The sequence below is a fragment of the Mirounga angustirostris genome, unplaced genomic scaffold (genome assembly GCF_029215605.1).
Source record: "Mirounga angustirostris isolate CCGP_5_RB_7025 unplaced genomic scaffold, mMirAng1.0.hap1 SCAF_13, whole genome shotgun sequence".
Classification (NCBI taxonomy): Eukaryota; Metazoa; Chordata; class Mammalia; order Carnivora; family Phocidae; genus Mirounga; species Mirounga angustirostris.
In genome coordinates this window covers 52,521,975-52,542,884 of record NW_026991721.1, presented here as the reverse complement: position 1 = coordinate 52,542,884, position 20,910 = coordinate 52,521,975, and the positions used below count along the sequence as shown (strand labels likewise).

At 35.9% G+C, this 20,910-nt stretch overlaps 1 protein-coding gene across 1 annotated transcript in view; it reads right to left on the bottom strand.

Moving 5' to 3' along the window:
• Window positions 1-20,910, bottom strand: part of GDPD4 (glycerophosphodiester phosphodiesterase domain containing 4) — a 107,999-nt gene that overhangs the window by 45,096 nt on the left and 41,993 nt on the right. The window contains exon 9 of the mRNA XM_064575849.1: window positions 10,306-10,462. Within this exon, the coding sequence (XP_064431919.1) occupies window positions 10,306-10,462 (157 nt within the window). The remainder of the gene's footprint in view (window positions 1-10,305; window positions 10,463-20,910) is intronic.

Sequence of the window (20,910 nt, the reverse complement as noted above, 5' to 3'; positions counted from 1 at the left end):
ATTTACCCAAAGGATCCAAAATACACATTCAAAGGGTTACATGCACCCAGATGTTTAAAGCAGCATTATCAACAATTGCCAAACTATGGAGCGAGCCCAAATGTCCATCGACTGATGAATGGATAAAAGAGGTCACACACACACACACACACACACACACACACACACACACACTGGAATATTACTCAGCCATCAAAAGAATGAAATCTTGCCATTTGCAACAACATGGATGGAGCTAGAGTGTATTATGTTAAGCGAAGTAAGTCAGTCAGATAAAGACAAATACCATATGATCTCACTGATATGTGGAATTTAAGAAAGAAAACAGATGAACATATGGGAAGGGGAAAAGTAAAAAAGGAGAGAGGGAAACAAGCCATAAGAGACTTTTAACTATAGAGAACAAACTGAGGGTTGATGGAGGGAGGTGGATGGAGGATGGGCTAGATGGATGATGGGTATTAAGGAGCGCACTTGTTATGATGAGCACTGGGTGTTGTATGTAAGTGATGAATTATTGAATTCTACTCCAGAAACCAATATTGCACTGTATGTTAACTAACAAAATTTTTTTAAAAAGAGGCGAAACATACCTAACCATTATGGAAAACCACCAATTTTAAAAGGTAGAAACACAAGGAGAAAGAAATAACAGAGATACAAAATAACCAGAAAGCAAAAGATAAAATGGTAGTGGTAAGTCCTTACATATTAGTTATCACTCTAAATGTAAATGGATTGAACTCACCAATCAACAGAGAGAGGCTGGATGGATGAAAAAACAACACCCAAATATATGCTGCCTTTAGGAGACTCATTTCAGCTATAAAGACACAAATAGGCTTAAAGTGATGGGGTAGAAGATGATACTCCTAGCAAATAACCAAAAGAAAGCATGTGTAGCTATACCTATATCAGACAAAATAGACTTTAAGCCATAAATGTTAACAAGAGACAGAGAAGGTCATTATATAACGTTAAAGGGGTCAATATATCAAGAACACAAAACAGGGGTTCCTGGGTGGCTCAGTTGGTTAAGCATCTGCCTTCAGCTCAGGGTCCTGGGATCGAGCCCCACATCAGGCTCTGATCTCTTGCTCTCTCTCCCTGTCAAATAAATAAATAAATAAATAAATAAATAAATAAATAAATAAATTCTTTAAAAAAAAAACCACAAAACAATCATAAATATGTATGTTCCCAACACTTGAGCACTATTTTTTAAATTCTAGTATACTTAACATACAGTGTTATATTAGTGTCAGTCGTACAATATAGTGATGCAACAATTCTATATATTACTCAGTGCTCATCATGGTAAGTGTACTCTTAATCCCTATCACCTACTTCACCCATTCCCCCAACCAACCTCCCCTCTGGTAACCATCTGTTTGATCTCTATAGTTAAGAGGCTCTTTTTTTGGTCTCTTTTTCTCTTTGTTTGAAATCATATGGTATTTGTCTTTCTCTGACTGGTTGATTTCACTTAGCATTAAACCCTCTAGATCCATCATTGGCAAAATTTCATTCTTTTTTATAGCTGAGTAACATTCCATTGTGTGTGTGTGTGTGTGTGTGTACCCACACACCATGGCTTCTTTATCCAATTATCTATCAATGGACTTAGGTTGCATCCATAATTTGGCTGTTGTAAATAATGCTGCAATAAACATAAGGGTGCATATATCTTTTCACATTAGTGTTTCTGTATTCTTTGGGTAAATGCCTAGTAGTGGAATTACTGAATCATATGGCAATTCTATTGTTAAGTTTTTAAGGAACTTCCATGCTGTTTTCCACAATGGCTGTACCAGTTTGCATTCCCACCAACTGTGCATGGGGGTTCCTTCTTCTCTACATCCTCACCAACACTTGTATCTTGTGTTTTTTATTTTAGACATTCTAATAGGTGTGAGGTGATAGCTCATGTGGTTTTGATTTGCATTTTCCTGATGATTAGTGATGTTGAGCATTTTTTCCTGTGTCTCTTGGCCATCTGGAGGTCTTCCTTGGAGAAATATCTTCTGCCCATTTTTTAATTGGATTATTTGTTTAAGTGTTGAGTTGTATAAGTTCTTTATATATTTTGCATAGTAACCTTTATCAGATATGTCACTTGTAAAGAACTTCTCCCATTCAGTAGGCTGCCTTTTAGTTTTGTTGACTGTTTCCTTTGCTGTGCAGAAGCTTTTTATTTTGATGTAGCCCCAATAGTTTATTTTTGCTTTTATTTTCCTTGCCTTAGGAGACTATCTAGAAAAATGTTGCTACAACCAATGTCTCTCTTCTAGGATTTTTATGTTTCCGGTCTCACATTTAGGTCCTTAATCCATTTTGAGTTCATTTTTATGTATGATGTAAGAATATGATCCAGTTTCATTCTTTTGCATGTAGCTGTCCAGTTTTCCCAACACCATTTGTTGAAGAGACTGTCTTCTTTCCCATTGCATACTTTTTCCTTTCGAAGATTAATTGACCATATAATTGTGGGTTTACTTCTGGGCTTGCTATTCTATTCCATTGATCTATGTGTCTATTTCTGTGCCAGTACCATACTGTTTTGATTACTATAGCTTTGTAGTATAACTTGAAATCTGGGATTCTGATGTTGTTTTGTTTTTCTTTTTCAAGATTGCTTTGCTTATTTGTGTTTTTTTGTGGTTGCATATAAGTTTTAGGATTGTTTGTTCTAGTTTTGTGAAAAATGCTATTGGTATTTTGATAGGGGTGCATTAAATGTGTAGATTGCTTTGGTTAGGATAGACATTTTAACAATGTATGTTCTTCCAATCCATGAGCATGGAATTCTTTCCATTTGTGTCATCTTCCATTTCTTTCATCAATGTTTTATAGTTTTCAGAGTATGAGTCTTTCACCTCCTTGGTTAAGTTTATTCCTAGGTATTTTATTCTTTTTGATGAATTATAAATAGGACTGTTTTCTTAATTTTTCTTTCTGCTACTTCATTATTAGTGTATAGAGATACAATGGATTTCTGTATATTGATTTTGTATCCTGCAACCTTACTGAATTCACTCAGTAGCTCTAGTAACTTTTTGGTGGACTCTTTAGCATTTTCTATATTCAGTATCATGTCATCTGCAAATTGTGACAGTTCTACTTCTTCCTTTCCTATTCTGATGTCTTTCTTTCAGATGTCTTCCTTCCTTTCTTCCTCTCTTTCCTCCCTCCCTCCCTTTCTTCCTCCCTCCCTCCAACCCCCCCTCCCTTTCTTCCTTCCTTCCTTGTCACTGAGGCTAGGACTTCTAGTACTACGTTGAATATAAGTGATGAGAATGGACATCCTTGTCTTGCTTCTGATCTTAGAGGAAAAACTCTCAGTTTTTCACCATTAAGTATGACGTTTGCTGTGGGTTTTCACAGATGACCTTTATTATGTTGAGGTATGTTCTCTCTAAACCTACTTTTGTTGAGGGCTTTTATCATGAATGGATGTTTTACTTTGTCAAATCCTTTTTCTGCACCTATTGAAATGATCATAGGGTTTTTATTCATTCTTTTGCTGATGTGATGTATCATGTTGATTGACTTGCAAATACTGAAACACCCTTGCATACCAGGAACAAATCAGACTTGATTGTGGTGAATTATTTTTTTTAACGTATTGTTGGATTCAGTTTGCTAACATTTTGTTGAGGAGTTTTGCATTTGTGTTCATCAGAGATATTGGCCGGTAGTTCTTTTTGTTTGTTTGTTTCTTTCTTTCTTCCTTTTTTTTTTTTTTTTGTAGTGTCCTCATCTGGTTTTGGTATGAGGGTAATGCTGGCATCACATAATGAATTTGGAAGCTTTCCTTCCTCTTCTATTTTTTGGAATATTTTGAGAAGAATAGGTATTAAGTCTTCTTTAAATGTTTGGTAGAATTCACCTGTGAAGCCATCTGGTCTTGGACTTTTGTTGTTGGAAATTTTTTGATTACTGATTCAATTTCATTCCTGGGAATTGATCTGTTCAAATTTTCTACTTCTTCCTACTTCCGTTTTAGTAGGTGATATGTTTCTAGGAATTTATCCATTTCTTCTAGGTTGTCCAATTTGTTGGCATATAATTTTTTATAATATTCTCTTATAATTCTTTGTATTTTATGCTGTTGGTTATTTCTCCTTTTTAATTTCTGAGTTTGTTAATTCTTTTGTTTTTTGATGAGTCCAACTTAAGGTTTTTTCAATTTTGTTGCTCTTTTCAAAGAACCAGCTCCTGGTTTCATTTATCTGTTCTACTGTTTTTTAGTTTCTGTTTATTTCTGCTCTGATATCTATTTTTTCCTTCTACTGGTTTTAGGCTTTGTTCTTTTTTTTCTAGCTCCTTTAGGTATAAGGCTAGGTTGTTGATTGGAGATTTTTCTTCTTGCAGTAGGCTTGTATTGCTACAAACTTGTTAGAATCACTTTTGCTGCATCCCAAAGATTTTGGATTGTTGTTTTCATTTTCATCTGTTTCCATGTATTTCTTGATTTCCTCTTTGATTTCTTTGTTGAACCTTTGTTTACTAGCATGTTATTTAACCTCCATGTATTTGTGTTCTTTCCAGATTTTTTTCTTATGGTTGATTTCTAGTTTTACAGTATTGTGGTCAGAAAAGATGCATGGTATGACTTCAATCTTTTTTACTTTGTTGGGGCTTTTTGGCCAAATATGTGATCTATTCTGGGGACTGTTCCATGTGCAATTGAGAAGAATGTGTATTCTCCTGTTCTGGGATGGAATGTTCTGAATATTATGTTAGATCCATCTGATCCAATATGTCATTCAAAGGCACTATTTCCTTGTCAATTTTACCTTGTTTAGATAATATATACAATTTTTTCCTTGTTTAGATAATATATCCATTGATGTAAGTTGGTGTTAAAGTCCTCTACTATTACTGAATTACTTCGATTAGTTCCTTTATGTTTGTTATTAGCAGCTTTATGTATTTCATTGCTCCCATGTTAAGTGCATAAATATTTACAATTGTTATATCTTCTTGTTGGATTGTTCCCTTTATGATTATATAGTGTCCTTCTTTGTTTCTTGTTATGATCTTGTTTTAAAGTCAGTTTTGTCTGATATAAGTACTGTGATTTTTTAAGATTTTATTTATTTACTGGGGGGGAAGGGAGAGAGAGAGCACAGAGGGAGACGGAGAAGCAGACTCGCTGTTGAGCAGGGGGCCCGACATGGGGCTCAATCCCAGGAGCCTGAGATCATGACCTGAGCCGAAGGCAGCTGCTTAACTGACTGAGCCACGCAGGCGCCCCTGATGTAAGTATTGTTAACCCAGCTATCTTTTCACATCCATTTGCATGGTAAATGTTTCTCCACCTCCTCACCTTCAATCTGCATGTGTCTTTAGGTCTGAAATGAGTCTCTTGTAGACAGCATATAGATGGGTCTTGCCTTTTTATCCATTCTGTCACACTGTCTTTTGATTGCAGCATTTAGTCCATTTACATTCAAAGTAATTATTGATAGGTATGTACTTACTGCTATTTTTTTAATATTTTTTTAATTTTATTTTTTTTATTATGTTATGTTAGTCACCACACAGTAAATCATTAGTTTTTGATGTAGTGTTCCACGATTCATTGTTTTCGTATAACACCCAGTGCTCCATGCAATATGTGCCCTCCTTAATACCCATCACCGGGCTAACCCCCACCCCCCCGCAAAACCCTCAGTTTGTTTCTCAGAGTCCATAGTGTCTCATGGTTTGTCTCCCCCTCCAATTTCCCCCCCTTCATTTTTCTCTTCCTTCTCCTAATGTCCTCCATGCTATTCCTTACATTCCACAAATAACTGAAACCATATGATCATTGACTTTCTCTGCTTGACTTATTTCACTTAGCATAATCTCCAGTCCCATCCACGTTGATGTAAAAGTTGGGTATTCATCCTTTCTGATGGCTGAGTAATATTCCATTGTATAAATGGGCCACATCTTCTTTATCCATTCGTCTGTTGAAGGGCATCTCAGCTCTTTCCACAGTTTGGCTATTGCGGACATTGCTGCTATGAACATTGGGGTGCATATGGCCCTTCTTTTCATTACATCTGTGTCCTTGGGTAAATACCCAGTAGTACTTATTGCTATTTTAAAACCTATTCTCTTTTAACTTTTTCTCTGTTACGCATGTGCAAAACATTCTTCGTATTTAGTATCTTGTTCTCACTGACCCCACAGAACTAAGGTAGAAATATTTTTTACTGAGTCTCTACTTTTCATGGCAATGCAGTCATTTGCATAAGTTGAATAAAAATCTGTCCTCCTTTTTACTGGGATATAATTTAACAAATTGTGTAATCAGGACCAAATCTGGAGGATCATCTTTGAGAATACATTCCATTCACTCGATATGACAAATCCCCAGTCTCCATTAAGGACACAGATATAATTGACATTTGAAAACCCATGCTTATAAGTCTTCCTCAGCAAACTGGTATCTGTTGTTGTACACTGTCCCAGCATCACAGGTAGTAAGAAAGATCACTGCCTAGCACGAAAAAAGAGGAATTTGCCCATGTCTGTAGGTATACAGGTGAAACCTGGTAGAGATTAATTTCTTATTTTGCAAATAATAGTGATAAAAAGAACTCTGGAGTGATAGGGACTATTAAAATTGAATTTTTTTATTCTATACATAATCTCCAGACAGAATCTAATTTGACAGACTAAGAAGTTGTTTAACACAATCTGGCTCTGAATTTGATGATTATACAACAAGGAACTTATGGAAATTAATAAAGCCAAAATAACACAACATTGCACTGAGATGAACCTCTAAATACTCTATAGAAGTTAATTATGACTACAAAAGGAGACTGTTAAACTATTCAACTTACAAATAAGGCAAAAAGTTGATTGTTGGACCATATAGGATCATGGTAGCACATTCTTTTTTTTTTTTTTAAAGATTTTATTTATTTATTTAACAGAGAGAGACACAGTAAGAGAGGGAACACAAACAGGAGGAGTAAGAGAGGGAGAAGCGGGCTTCCCCGCAGAGCAGGGAGCCCGATGTGGGGCTTGATCCCAGGACTCTGGGATCATGACCTGAGCCAAAGGCAGATGCCCAACAACTGAGCAACCCAGGCATCCCATGGTAGCACATTCTTTAACAAAACTGTGTAAGGGTCATCTAACTCTTAGGGGAAGGTAACTTTGTTTGAATTACTATTTACTATTGATTAGGGCAAAACTATGTAAAGTTAGATGTTAAGTTGTAGAAAACTGATAAAAATGGAAATGATTTCTGACCAGTACAGATGCAAATGATATTTTCTGATAGAGAAGATAACTCCAAAGGTATAGCTTTATTGTCATATAATATCATATAGTAATGTAGTATATCTTATATATTATATACATAATATATAATAGTATCTTTACAAAGTTTGTATCTAATCTAGCAATCTAATTTCAGCATTTCTTTGTTGCACTGACTATACACATGTTGGTTTCTCACTTTTCTTTTGAGTGGGTTTTGTCATCCTGATTTGTTCTTTCATTAATGTGCTAAATAAAACTTTTACTCATGCTCACTATCTAGTTGCAGGAGAATTATATATTTTTAAAAGATTTTCTTTATATGTGGGAGAGAGAGCACAAGTGGGGGGGAGGAGCAGAGGGAGAGGGAGAAGCAGATTCTCCACTTAGCAGGGAACCTGATGTGGGGCTCGATCCCAGGACCCTGAGATCATGACCTGAGCCAAAGGCGGACGTTTAACAAACTGACCCACCCAGGCGCCCCTGCATGAGAATTATATTTTTATCATTTTGAGAATGACACTTTCACAAAAAGATATAAGAAATCTCTACAGAAATGTTGATTTTGCTGGAGAAACAGGAACTCAGCTGAACTTCCAGGAACAACTACCAGAACTGCTCTATTTTTATTTCATTATCAATCAGATTAACAATTTAATTTTCACCAATAATCTCAGGAATATATATACTAACAATAATGATCAACTCACCATCATCAATTCATAATTTTACACATCCAGTGAAGAATGACCAGAATAATCCTCACAAACAAAAACAATTCCTTTGCTATGAAAGAGTATCCAAACTTCCAAATCTTTAAAATCACATGCCCACACCACTTCAGCCATCCCTGACTGCACAGCATGCAAGCAAAGAAAACTCCACAATTAAACCTGAAAATAAAGCCCCCTAGGTAACCATATTTGGAACGCCAGGTTTCAGGATACTCTTCAGTAGCCATAGTAATAGTATTAACTAAATACTGCAAGAATGCCACCTAACTATGCTAAAATAAAACTATTAATCCTTAAAAAACCCACCAAAATTTATTACAATGACATATCTAACCCTATCACTTAACAATAAGATTCTATGAGTCATACATGATGTATCAGACACAATATCAGCCTTTTCATCCGGAAGGCACATTTGCCAAAACATTAACTATGGCTGACTAACCCAATATATACATTCTAATGGAGCATCTCTAGTTTGTATGTGTCTGTTTCTTCATGTATGATGAGACACAGAGAGAGCCTATGTACGCACAGAAACCTGGAATACCAGGTTTTCACAAATGGAAACAGTATTTATAGGCTATATACTCCTATAAGAACAAGTTTTCTAAGATACTGTAATTACAAATCTACTTTCAGCTATCTCTTATATTAACACTAGTTAATAGAATGAAATTAAAGCAGAGAAGTGCATTTTTTTTTTAAAGATTTTATTTATTTATTTGACAGAGAGAGACACACAGCAAGAGAGAGAACACAAGCAGGGGGAGAGGGAGAGGGAGAAGCAGACCTCCCGCTAAGCAGGGAGCCCGACATGGGGCTCGATCCCAGGATCCTGGGACCACGACCCGAGCCGAAGGCAGACGCTTAATGACTGAGCCACCCAGGCACCCCGAGAAGTGCATTTTAACATAATGCTTTACTTAACACTATTTTTACACAAAAAAGGATCAAATAAGTTCTCAGGGTTAATATCAAAATATAAATAAAATTCCATTCCGGCCCAAGTATACAATTAAAAATACCTTAAGACTTATTTTCCTAATTATAATTACCTGATAAGAGAGCTGATACCCATACCACACTATCTCTGATGTTACAGGTGCTAGCAATGTGAATGCTTGCTGTCCTGTTGTGCTCAGATGTTTATTTTCAAAATTGAAGTCTCAAATGAGTGTATCTGATTGGTATAACCTAGGTCACGTGGATTCCCCCTAGACATATGATAAATTGGAATCTAAGTTGTTTTATTTTCTTTAATCTATCTTGGGAAGGCAGATTTAACTTTTATCGAATGCAAATGTGACCTTTGATTTTAGCCACTTTAAAATACTCAGGATAATTCTAAACTCTCTAACTTGTTATTTAAGCATTGCTATAATCTCCTCTCAACATGTTTTCCCAGGTTCTTCTCCAAATCTATCTCCCATTTCCTCCCTACCCACCTTTCTCTCCTTCCTTCCCTCCATTCTTCTCTTCCTCTTTCACACATGCATGCATGCACACCATATCCATTCTTGCTCCAGTATACTGTAATCTTTGAAATATACCACCATCATTGCCCATGGTTCCCATTACTAATGATCTTCCCTCAGCTCAAATGATACGTTTGCATCGAGTATTCAACTCTCTCAAGTAGAACCATTCACTCTTGCCTCTAAATTACACTGTACACAGCAATGCTTTATATTTTACCACACCTTCATTGTCTCCTTCTTCCAGAATCCCCCATCTCCATCCCTGAGACTGAGTTAGAAGTTGCTCTTGTGTGCTCCTAAGCAACCTAAAATTAACTCTAGTTCAGCACTTATCACAGTGTATTGTAATTGTCTCTTCTAGCCTGTGAACTCCATTAGGGCTGAGTGTGTTTTATTCACCATTGTATTCCATGTGCCTAGTACCCAAGAGGTACTCAATAAATATTTATTGAATGATAAGAAGAGGAGGCTGGAATAAATATGTTTCCCAGTCTGCCTCATCTATGACTATGAGCTACTCAAAATGCCTAGGAAAATGCTGTCTACATGGTAGATACAATGAAAGTTAATGAAACGCTTCGATAAAAAGGAATTAAATGACAAAAGTAAGTTTACAAGTTCATCTTCAGAATTTCCACTGAATGTAGAAAGCAGCAATTAGACTGACTGCATTCCTGGAAAAGTCCTCCTGTCAGTGCTATAGTTCTGCTACCAAACTGGGATGAAATTCTGTGTATGCTTGCCTTTATTTCTAGGAGCAGCACATGACTTCATATAGAAGAGACATTTAATGCAGGTTTATTGAGTTGGGGAATGTGTCTTACCCGTGATTGTACAAACCATTTGCCTGCATTCAGAGTCGACAGGAAACTCCACTTGAAGAAGCTAGCATGTGTGAAGGAGGCATTTGGCAGGACCTCCCTAATATTGGTTGTTCTTCTCAGGTCATTGTCATGCATGAGAAAAGGCATCTGATCGTAACTGCAGGCAGAAGAGGAAAAGAAGAGGGAGAAAGGCTGAACTCAGCCACCTTGGCAGATAAGGTTCTCAGAAAGCCCATTAATGTCACAAGTCTTACTAGCGTTCCTTACTCCCTCCCAAATCTCAGAAACATACTAAGTACTAGTCACTTACACTTTGATTTCAATATTTTTATGCTCTAGAAGTCAGTATTTAGTGACATATAATAATCATATTAGTGATGGTGAAAAAGTAGCTTCCCTCTCTAGGGGCTTTCTGGCAGCAAGAAAACTGTAGGTACAGTAATAACCTGAGAGTAAGGTGAATGGGGTAGGGATGGGGCAAAGCTCTGAGGTCCCAAAACCACACTAATCTCCCTGTTCTGACCCATTTCCCAGGTAGGTACCTGCCCTGAGTATTTCTGGCCCTAGACTTTTCATATCAGATGGTATCATTAGAAAAGTTCCTTGTTCTCTTATCTGTTATTTGCCTTGAAGTATCTCCGGTTTTATGAAAATCTCTCTTCCTTTCTCATTAAAATACCTGTGAAGAGAACTCTGTAATGGCCATGAGGGTGTAACAGAACTAAGACTTTGCCTCCTGCCCATAAACAACTAGAAAACTGAACAAAATAAGGAAGATAATTCTTTTCAGCCCAGTGGGGAACTGGGAGCACAATATGATTATCTCTGAGAAAAGGTAAACAGATGAAACTAGCTCTTCCATTACTCAGGCTTCCTTTTTGCAGGTGTATACTAGACTGTGGCACAGAGAGGGGGAACCTAAAATGGACCCAGCTAGCATGATGATTTGAGTAGAAAGAGAACAGATTAAAGAGAGGTCAAGATAGCTAGAATTTGTGGGATAGAGTCTCACCAAGAATGGAGCTCTGAAGAAAAAAAAAAAAAAAAAGAGGAGTTCCAGAGAAATATGCAGAGGTCCTTTGAGTGTATGGCTAAATATCAATTAGTATATGTGCAGAGTAAAACTATAAAGCTTGCAAAGAACAACTTGTAAGAAAAGAAAAATTACCAGAAAGTTCTAAGACAATGTGCAGAGCTCACACAGGGGTATGAATCTTTCAAGTTCCATGTAGCAAGAGCAGAGAGAGTTCAGTAATTACAAAGGCATTCTTCAGAGCCTCCAGAGGGCCATGCCTTAGAATGGGGATAATTTAGAACTAGAATGACTTTAGAGCCTCTATTAAAGAACTTAAAAACATCCTTCAAAGGATCAAACTAACTTTAAGTACCTTAACTGCTTGCTAGAAAAATCCAAAATTCTTTAAAGGAATACAATAAAACATATCACCTAGCCTAAAATCACAATGTCCAGCATGTAACCCAAATTTACCAGACATGTGAAGAAGCAGGAAAGTGTAACTAGAACCAGAAAAAATTACTCAATAAAGACAAACTCAGAAATGAAAGAGATGATAGAATGAATCAACAAGGGTATTAAATCATATAAAACAAAAATACAGGTGTGTATTTAAATAATGTCAAGAAAACATGAACATAATAAAAACATAACTGTAAGACACAAAAAACAATGGAAATTCTAGAGCTGAAAAAATATAATAAATGAAAATTTCACTGGATGAACTTAATATCAGATTAGATATTACAGATCATGTACAGATCAGAGAATTTGAAGATATAGGAACAGAATCTATCCAAATGACCTATAACACACTATTAGACAAGTAATATTATATATATATATACACACATATATATAAATATGTATGTATGATTGGAGTCCTAAAAAGACAGGAGAAACAAAAATAATCTGAGGAAATGAAAGTAAAATATCTTAAAAATTTGATGATAATTACACATCAACAAATCCAAGAATCTTAATGAATACCAAGAAGGATAAATATAAGAGTACATATACACACACCACATTAAGGATTATTACATTCAAACTGGTGAAAAACACCCAAAAACTGATGAAGGAAAGGAAACTGTAAAGGTAGGCAGAGGGGGAAACAAAGGACATATTTAGAGAGAAATAAAGGTAAGCAAATAGCAGACTTCTCATAAAAAAATATGATAAAAGATAAAAAGATAAAAGACAAAAAAATCAGTGAAATAACATATTTAAATGGTGAAGGAAAATATCAACTCAAAATCTTTGAAAAAAGGAAAGAAAAGAGGATTCTGGAAAAATGGCAAAGTAGGAAGCACCAGGAATCTGTCTCTCAACTTAAGACAAAACTGTACTGGCAGACTGTGTCTAATGTAATTATTTTGGAACTCTGGAGTATATTAAAAAGCTAGCAACTTCCAGAGGAAGACTTACATAAATTGGGGTTAATTTTGCTCAATTTCAGCTCTTAGCACATTAGCAGCTATCAACCCCCCACCCCAGCCACATGGCAAACAACTGTGTACAGTTCCAAGAGTAGCTTACACAGCAGCTGGTGAGAGCCAGGGTAGCACAAACAAACCTGTACTCCAAATATAGGGAACGTGTGTTCTGGTCACTGTTTGCTGCTTTTTGCCACAGAAGGACAGACAGAAAGGCAAGCAACCATTGTTGCACCTACTCCCACTGTTGCAAAGTCCTTCCTTTCAGGCTAAAGTGACTGCCAGGAAATTTAAAGAACTAGCACCCTTTTTACCCCTCTTCATTCTTCTCCTTTTCCCAGACATTACAGGCTAGCACATTAGAAACAGCTGCATATATGGGGAAAATTAGAAAGTGACAGTGCATTCCCAAGGAAATGATCAGAAAAACCTAAGACCTTGATTTTATGCCTCAGATTGACCCAAAGCACAGACATCCTAAGTGATGTAAAAATAACAACAACAAAAAACACAGCAAACCTTGAGGAAGGGGGAGAATCTGATTTCTAGTGTTACCACATTATTAGATTCAAATTTCCAGTTTTCAGTTAAAAAAATCACAAAGAAACATCTCACTACATTTATAGATGTGAAAGATACATGAGCATTTAAGGTCTCTATAGTTACACATTTAATGTATTAAATTTATAAGAATTCCTTAAGTATTCTGAAAATATTTCAGTCAGACAACTGCAGTACCAAAACAATATATTAAATGCATAAATGCAATTTAAAACATCTAAATTAAATGGGATTAAGTATTATTCAAAGGCCCTCAAAAATGATGGTTAAAGAGGGCACGTGTTGTGATGAGCACTAGGTGTCATATGCAACTAATGAATCATTCAAAACTACATCAAAAACTAATGATGTACTGTATGGTGGCTAACTTAGCATTAAAAAAAGGAGGAAATTAGGACAACAGACACACACAGAGGGAGAAGACAGCCATCTGTAAGCCAAGAAGAGAGGCTTCAAAAGAAACCAACCCTACCATCACCTTGATCTTGGACTTCTAGACTCTAGAATCATGAGAAAATGAATTTCTGTTGTTTAAGCAAAAAAAAAAAAAAAAAAAAAAAATGATGGTTAAAACATTAGACTTATGGGGCGCCTGGGTGGCTGAGTCAGTTAAGCATCTGACTCTTGATTTCAGCTCAGGTCATGATGTTGGGTCATAAGATTGAGCCTCTCATTGGGCTCCGTGCTAGGTGAGCAGCCTGATTAAGATTCTCTCTCCCCCCCTGCCCCTCCCCCACCTCTCTAATAAAAAAAAATTTAAAAAAACCAGACTTATAGTTGCAGGATATAAAATCAATGTACAGAAATCCATTGTATCTCTATATACTAATAATGAAGTAGCAAAGAGAAGTTAAGAAAACAATCCCATTTACAATTGCACCAAAAAATATAAAATACCTAGGAATAAACTTAACCAAGGAGGTGAAAGACCCATACTTTGATAAAACACTGATGAAAGAAATGGAAGATGACACAAATGAAAAGAATTCCATGCTCATGGATTGGAAGAACAAATACTGTTAAAATGTCTATCCTACCCAAAGCAATCTACACATTTAATGCACCCCTATCAAAATACCAATAGCATTTTTCACAGAACTAGAACAAACAATCCTAAAATTTATATGCAACCACAAAAGACTCTTGCTTTTTCTTGCATGCATGCTCTATCAAATAAGTCTTTTAAAAATTATATAAATTATATATATATATATATATATATATATATATATATATAAATAACATATACACCATACATAAAATAATGAGACATATCTAGAAAAATGTTGTTATGGCTGATGTCAGAGAAATTCCTCCCTGTGCTGTCTTCTAGGATTTTTATGGTTTCAGGTTTCACATTTAGGTCTTTAATCCATTTTAAATGTTTTTTTTTTTTTAATTCTTAAAGATTTTATGTATTTGACAGAGATAGCGAGAGAGGGAACACAAGCAGGGAGAGTGTGAGAGGGAGAAGCAGGCTTCCCACTGAGCAGAGAGCCCCATGCAGGGCTGGATCCCAGGACCCTGGGATCAGACCTGAGCCAAAGGCAGACACTTAACGGCTGAGCCATCCAGGCGCCCCTTTAAATGCATTTTCATGTATGGTTTAAGAAAGTGGTCCAGTTTCATTCTTTTGTTTGTAGCTGACCAGTTTTCCCAACAACACTATTTGTTGAAGAGACTTTTTCCCAGCAGATATTCTTTCCTGTTTTATTGAAGATTAATTTGATGTGGGAAATGTTAGTGTTCAAAGTCAATGACCAAGAAAGAGTTCTTGAGATGTCTTTGGTGCAAAAAGGTGATTTTATTAAAGCACAGGGACGGGACCCGTGGGTGGAAAGAGCTGCACTAGGGTCACGAGGAGTGGCCCGTTATATACTTTCAAGTATATACTTTCAAGTTGGAAGGGGATAAAAAGTGATGGGGATTAAGAGTACACCTCTCATGGTGAACACTGAGTAATGTATAGAATTGCTGAATCATGACGTTGTACACATGAAACTAATTTAACACTGTATGTCAACTATACTGGAATTAAAATTTTAAAACTTAATAAAAAAAGTTAGACTTATAAATGGAGTAAGTTTTTGTTTTGTTTTGTTTTGGTGCAAAATGGTAGTTTTATTAAAGCATCGGGACAGGACCTGTGGGCAGAAAGACCTGCTGCACCGGGGCTGTGAGGAGTGGCTGATTACATTCTTGGGAGTTGGGGGAGGTAAGGAAAAGGGAGGTTTCAAAAGGATTTTCATATGTTAAAGAAGACTCACAGGATACCCAGGCCTTGTTGTTGTCAAGTTAAGGTTATTTTTCCCTCTAGCAAGGCATTAATATTAAGACAGTTGGGAGCTTCCTGGAAGAATGTCACACATATCCCACCCAGGAGTGGGAATAAGGTTTATAAGCTAAATTTAAAAGCTTAAGAACAAGGGTTCTGAATTTAATAAACTGAATAATTATTTTGATTTCAATCAAAGTAAAATGTTTCTAGCACACAAATATCACCCTAAGGCACAAAATAAATTTATATTTAAAAAAATAAAAGGAAAATGAGAATGTTTTCATGGAAATAAAAGATAGGACTGTTTTTCCGACAGACCTGCACTCTAAGAAAAATTAAAAGATACTCTTAGGCAAAAACTAAATACTAACTGGAAACGTGAATCTACACAAAAGAATGAAGAGTACCAGAAAAGATAAATACATGAGTGAATACTTAAAACTTTTTTCTAATTTTTAATCTTTAAAAAAGATTACTGACCATTTAAAACAAAAATTAGTAACAATGTATTGTGCGATTCATGACAGTAACAGGTCAAACGATGGGAGAGATGAGATGGAAGTATATTGTTAAAAGATTTGTATTTTACACACAAAAACTGTATAATATTTAAGTCAGAGGTGAGAGGTTAAACATCATATTGTAACTCTAGTGCAACCACTAAAAAAATAAAAAAGTATAGCTAATAAGGGGAGATAAAGTCGTAAAAAGTACTCCATTAATCTAAAGTGAGATAAAAAATGAGAAAAATAGATAGCAAAATAGTAGTGCACCAGGTGTAAAAATGGAAGGAAGGTGCCAAATATTCAGTAATCAAGATAAATACTGTTTTAATGCAATATTTTAAAAAAATCTAAATTAATGATGGGGCACTTGGGTGGCTCAGTTGGTTGAGCATCCAACTCCTGATTTCAGCTCAGGTCATGATCTCAGGCTCCTGGAATCGAGCTCCCTATCCAGCTCGGCACTCAGCGGGGAGTGTGCTTGAGATTCTCTCTCTCTCTCTCTCCTTCTGCCCCACCCCTTGCTCGTTCTTGCATGCATGCTCTATCAAATAAATCTTTTAAAAATTATATAAATGAAAAAATCCATGACAAACAAAATAATTAAATTTCAAATACAGACAGAATTACAGACTTTACCTTTTGCCTCGGGCTCTGTTATGGTTTGGCATGGCACATCTGTACTAAAATATCTGACATTTTGTTCATCATGGATGTTCAAGGGTAGGCAATACTGAAAGAAATTACTGAACTCTCTCTTACACACATACATAATGTTCACATGCGCGCACGCACACACACACACACACACACACACTAAATACAACATTTACACTTATTTCCCCTAAAATATTAAGTAAGAATTGAGTTGGTGGGGAAGGAATGGGGCAGTAAATCTCACCGAAGCTTACTGCAATCTTTCAGCCTCTGTGCCTCAGCTTCCTTTGACTCCCAGTGAGTCAACATTTCTCCTTTTGGCTCACATGAGGTCAACGTTGTTTCAGAAAACATGACTCAGTGTTCTCTAAGAGGTGTTGCTCCACGCTTAGTGAGGGTATCTAACTGGGCCTTTATGCTATAAATAAACCTTCAGCAGCCAAGAGTCTTTGCAATAGATTCTTATCAGGGTCTCCCATAGGCTTTCTCTCTTAGATGCTAAATACCACTTCATATTACTTGCTTTTGACATATAGACACGCCTCCTTTTCAACTGTGTCTTAAAAATATCATATTCAAATGAAAGTTTCATATAAACAAATTTGACATATCATTAAAACAACATGTTTGCAATTTTACAAAATGGGGTGAACACTGTCAAAACAAGTTCACTTTGGGGGTAGAGATGAGATTTCCTTTTTAAATATTTTATCAAAAATTCCACAATTTTGAGAGTAAGAAGAGATGGCAGGAGTGATCAAAGAAAACCATTTAGGAAACAATCCAGAAAGGAAGAAAATCAGGACAGTATGATACTCTGGAAGCCATATTAAAACTGTTTTTTAAATGAGGGAGGAATTCAAATGCTAAGAGGGTGACTCCTCTCATTTTACTGAGATATAACTGACATGTCATTGTATTTGTTTAAGATGTATAACATAATGATTTGATATATATAAACAAGTTGACATTTTAAATCACTTTCTTTTCTCTAAAGAAATTTTATTTCCATAGGTTCTTCTTTATTCCTTCTGTTTCTTTGCTAATACATTCTACTGTTTTATTTGCTTAATGAGTGTCCACAATTTGTTTGAGATACATTATGACAGCTGATTTAAAACTCTCAGATGATTCCAACATCTGTTTCTCTTGGTGGTGATATCTGTTAATTGCCTTTTCTCATTCAAGCTGAGATTTTTGTAGGTTTTGGGATGAGGAAAACTTTGGACTGTATCCTTGGCATTTTGATGAAATCCTCATTGCTATTTATATTTATTTTAGCAGTCAATGTATTAGGCACACATGTCCTGGCCCACGTTTGTAGACCATAGTTCCAAAGTCAGTTTAGTTTTCAAAGGCTTTGCAATGCTTTTCTGGCCTTTCCCATTATGTGCTACCCAGAAGTAAATCTAAAACCTGGATGGTATTCCGGACCAACATTCAGTTATCAAATCTGCTGTGTTGTTTCTGTAAGGTTTCATGCATGGGTTACACAAAGGTCTGCCCAGGATTTTATATACATGTTTTAAAAATCCCTTTCTCCAAGCATAGCATTTCCTCAGATAATTAAACACAGAATTACTGTGTTTCAGCAATTCCTACTTCTGAGTATATGCCCAAAAGAATTTAAAGCAAGGTCTAGAAAATATATTTGTAGACTCCTGTTCATAGCAGCATTATTCAAAATAGCAAGACGTGCAAGCAATCCAAATGTCCATCGGCAAATGAATAGATAAGTAAAATGTATTATATACGCACAATAGAATATTATTCAGCCTGAAAAGGGAAGGAAATCCTATCACATGCTTTAACATGGATGAAACTTGAGAACATTATGCTAAGTGAAATAAGACAGTCACAAAAAAGACAAATACTGTATGATCCACTCATATGTGGTATCTACAGTAGTCAAAGTCATAGAAACAGAAACTGGAATGGTGGTTACCAGGGGCTGAGGGAAGGGAGAAAAGAGGAAAGGTGTTGTTGTTTTTTTTTTTAATTCCAGTAGGGTTAAGATACAGTGTAATATTAGTTTCAGGTGTGCAATATAGTGATTCAACACTTCCATACCCAGTGCTTATCACAGCAAGTGCCGTCCTTAATCCCCATCACCTGTTTCACCCATCCCTCCACCCATCTCCCCACTGGTAACCTCAGTCGATTCTCTATAGTTAAGAAGCTGTTTCTTGGTCTTTTTCCTCTTTGCTCATTTATTTTTTTTTCCTCTAAATTCTACATATGAGTGCAATCGTATGGTGTTTGTCTTTCTCTGACTTATTTCACATAGCATTATACTCTATAGCTCCATCCATACTGTTGTAAATGGCAAGATTTCATTTTTTTTTAAGGCTGAATAGTATTCCATTGTATACTTAAACCACATCTTCTTTATCCATTCATCTATCAATGGTGACTTGGGCTGATTACATAACCTGGCTATTGTAAATAATGCTGCTATAAACACAGGGGTGCATACATCCCATTGAATTAGTGGGTTTTTGTATTTTGGGGGTAAATACTCATTAGTGCAATTACTGGATCAGAGGGTAGTTCTATCTTTAACTTTTTGAGGAACCTCCATACTGTTTTCTGCAGTGGCTACACCACTTTGCATTCCAACTAACAGTGTACAAGTGTTTGTCTTCACATCCTCTCCAAAACCTGTTGTTTCTTCTGTTTCTTATTTTAGCCATTCTGACAGGTGTGAGGTGATAATCTCATTGTAGTTTTGATATGCATGTCCCTGATAATGAGCAATGTTGAGCATCTTTTCATGTGTCTCTTGGCCATCTGGATGTCTTCTTTGGAGAAATGTCTGTTCATGTCTTCTGCCCATTTTTCATTGGATTGTTTGTTTTTTGATGTTGAGTTGGTGGCATTTTATTGAGGATTTTTGCATCTAAGTTCATGAGAGATATTGGCCTGTAGTTTTTTTTGTTGTGCCTTTATCTGGTTTTGTTATCAGGGTGATACTGTCCTCATAGAATGAATTTAGAAGTTTTCCTTCTATTTTTTGGAATAGTTTGAGAAGAATAGGTATTAAGTCTTCTTAAAATGTTTGGTAGAATTCACCTGTGAAGCCATCTGGTCCTGGACTTTTGTTTTTTGGGAGTTTTTTATTACAGATGCAATCTCCTTAGTAATCAGTCTGTTTAAATTTTCTATTCCTGTTTCACTTTCGGTACAATGTATGTTTCTAGGAACTTATCAATTTTGGGGGGTTGTCTTATTTGTTGGCATACAGTTTTTCATAATATTTACTTACAACTGTTTGTATTTCTGTGGTGTTGGTTACCATTTTCCCTCTTTCATTGGTGATTTTGTTGGAGTCTTTTCCCTTTTCTTTTTCTTTCTTTTTTTAATGAGTCTAGCTAGAGGTATATCAATTTTGTTGATCTTTTCAAAGAACCAGCTCCTGGTTTCATTTATCTGTTTGTTTTTTTCAGTTTCTATATCATTATTTCTGCTCCAATCTTTACTATTTCCTTCCCTCTGCTGGTTTGGGGTTTTGTCTGTTGTTCTTCTAGCTCCTTTGGGTGTAAGGTTAGATTGTTTATTGGAAATTTTTCTTGCTTCTTGAGGTAGGCCTGTATTGCTATAAACATCTCTATTAGAACCACTTTTGCTGCATCCCAAAGATTTTGGACCACTGTGTTTTTGTTTTCATTTGTTTCCATGTAGTTTTTTAACTTCCTCTTTGATTTCTTGGTTGACCCATTCACTGTTTACTAGCATGTTATTTAACCCCCACGTATTTGTGTTCTTTTCAACTTTTTTCTTGTGGTTGATCTCTAGTTTTACAGTATTATGGTCAGAAAAGATGCATGGTATGACTTAGATCTCTTTGAAATTTTGGGGGCTTGTTTTTTGCCATAATACATGATCTATACTGGAAAATGTTCCGTGTGCACTTGAAATGAATGTGTATTCTGCTGTTTTAGGATGGAATGTTCTGAATATATCTATGAAATCCATCTAGTCCAGTGTGTCATTCAAAGCCATTGTTTCCTTTTTGATTTTTTGTTTGCATGATCTATCCACCAATGTAAGTGGGGTGTTAATGTCCCCTACTGTTATTGTATTACTATCAATTAGTTTGTGTTTGTTATTAACTGTTTTATGTATCTGGGTGATCCCACGTTTGGTACATAAATA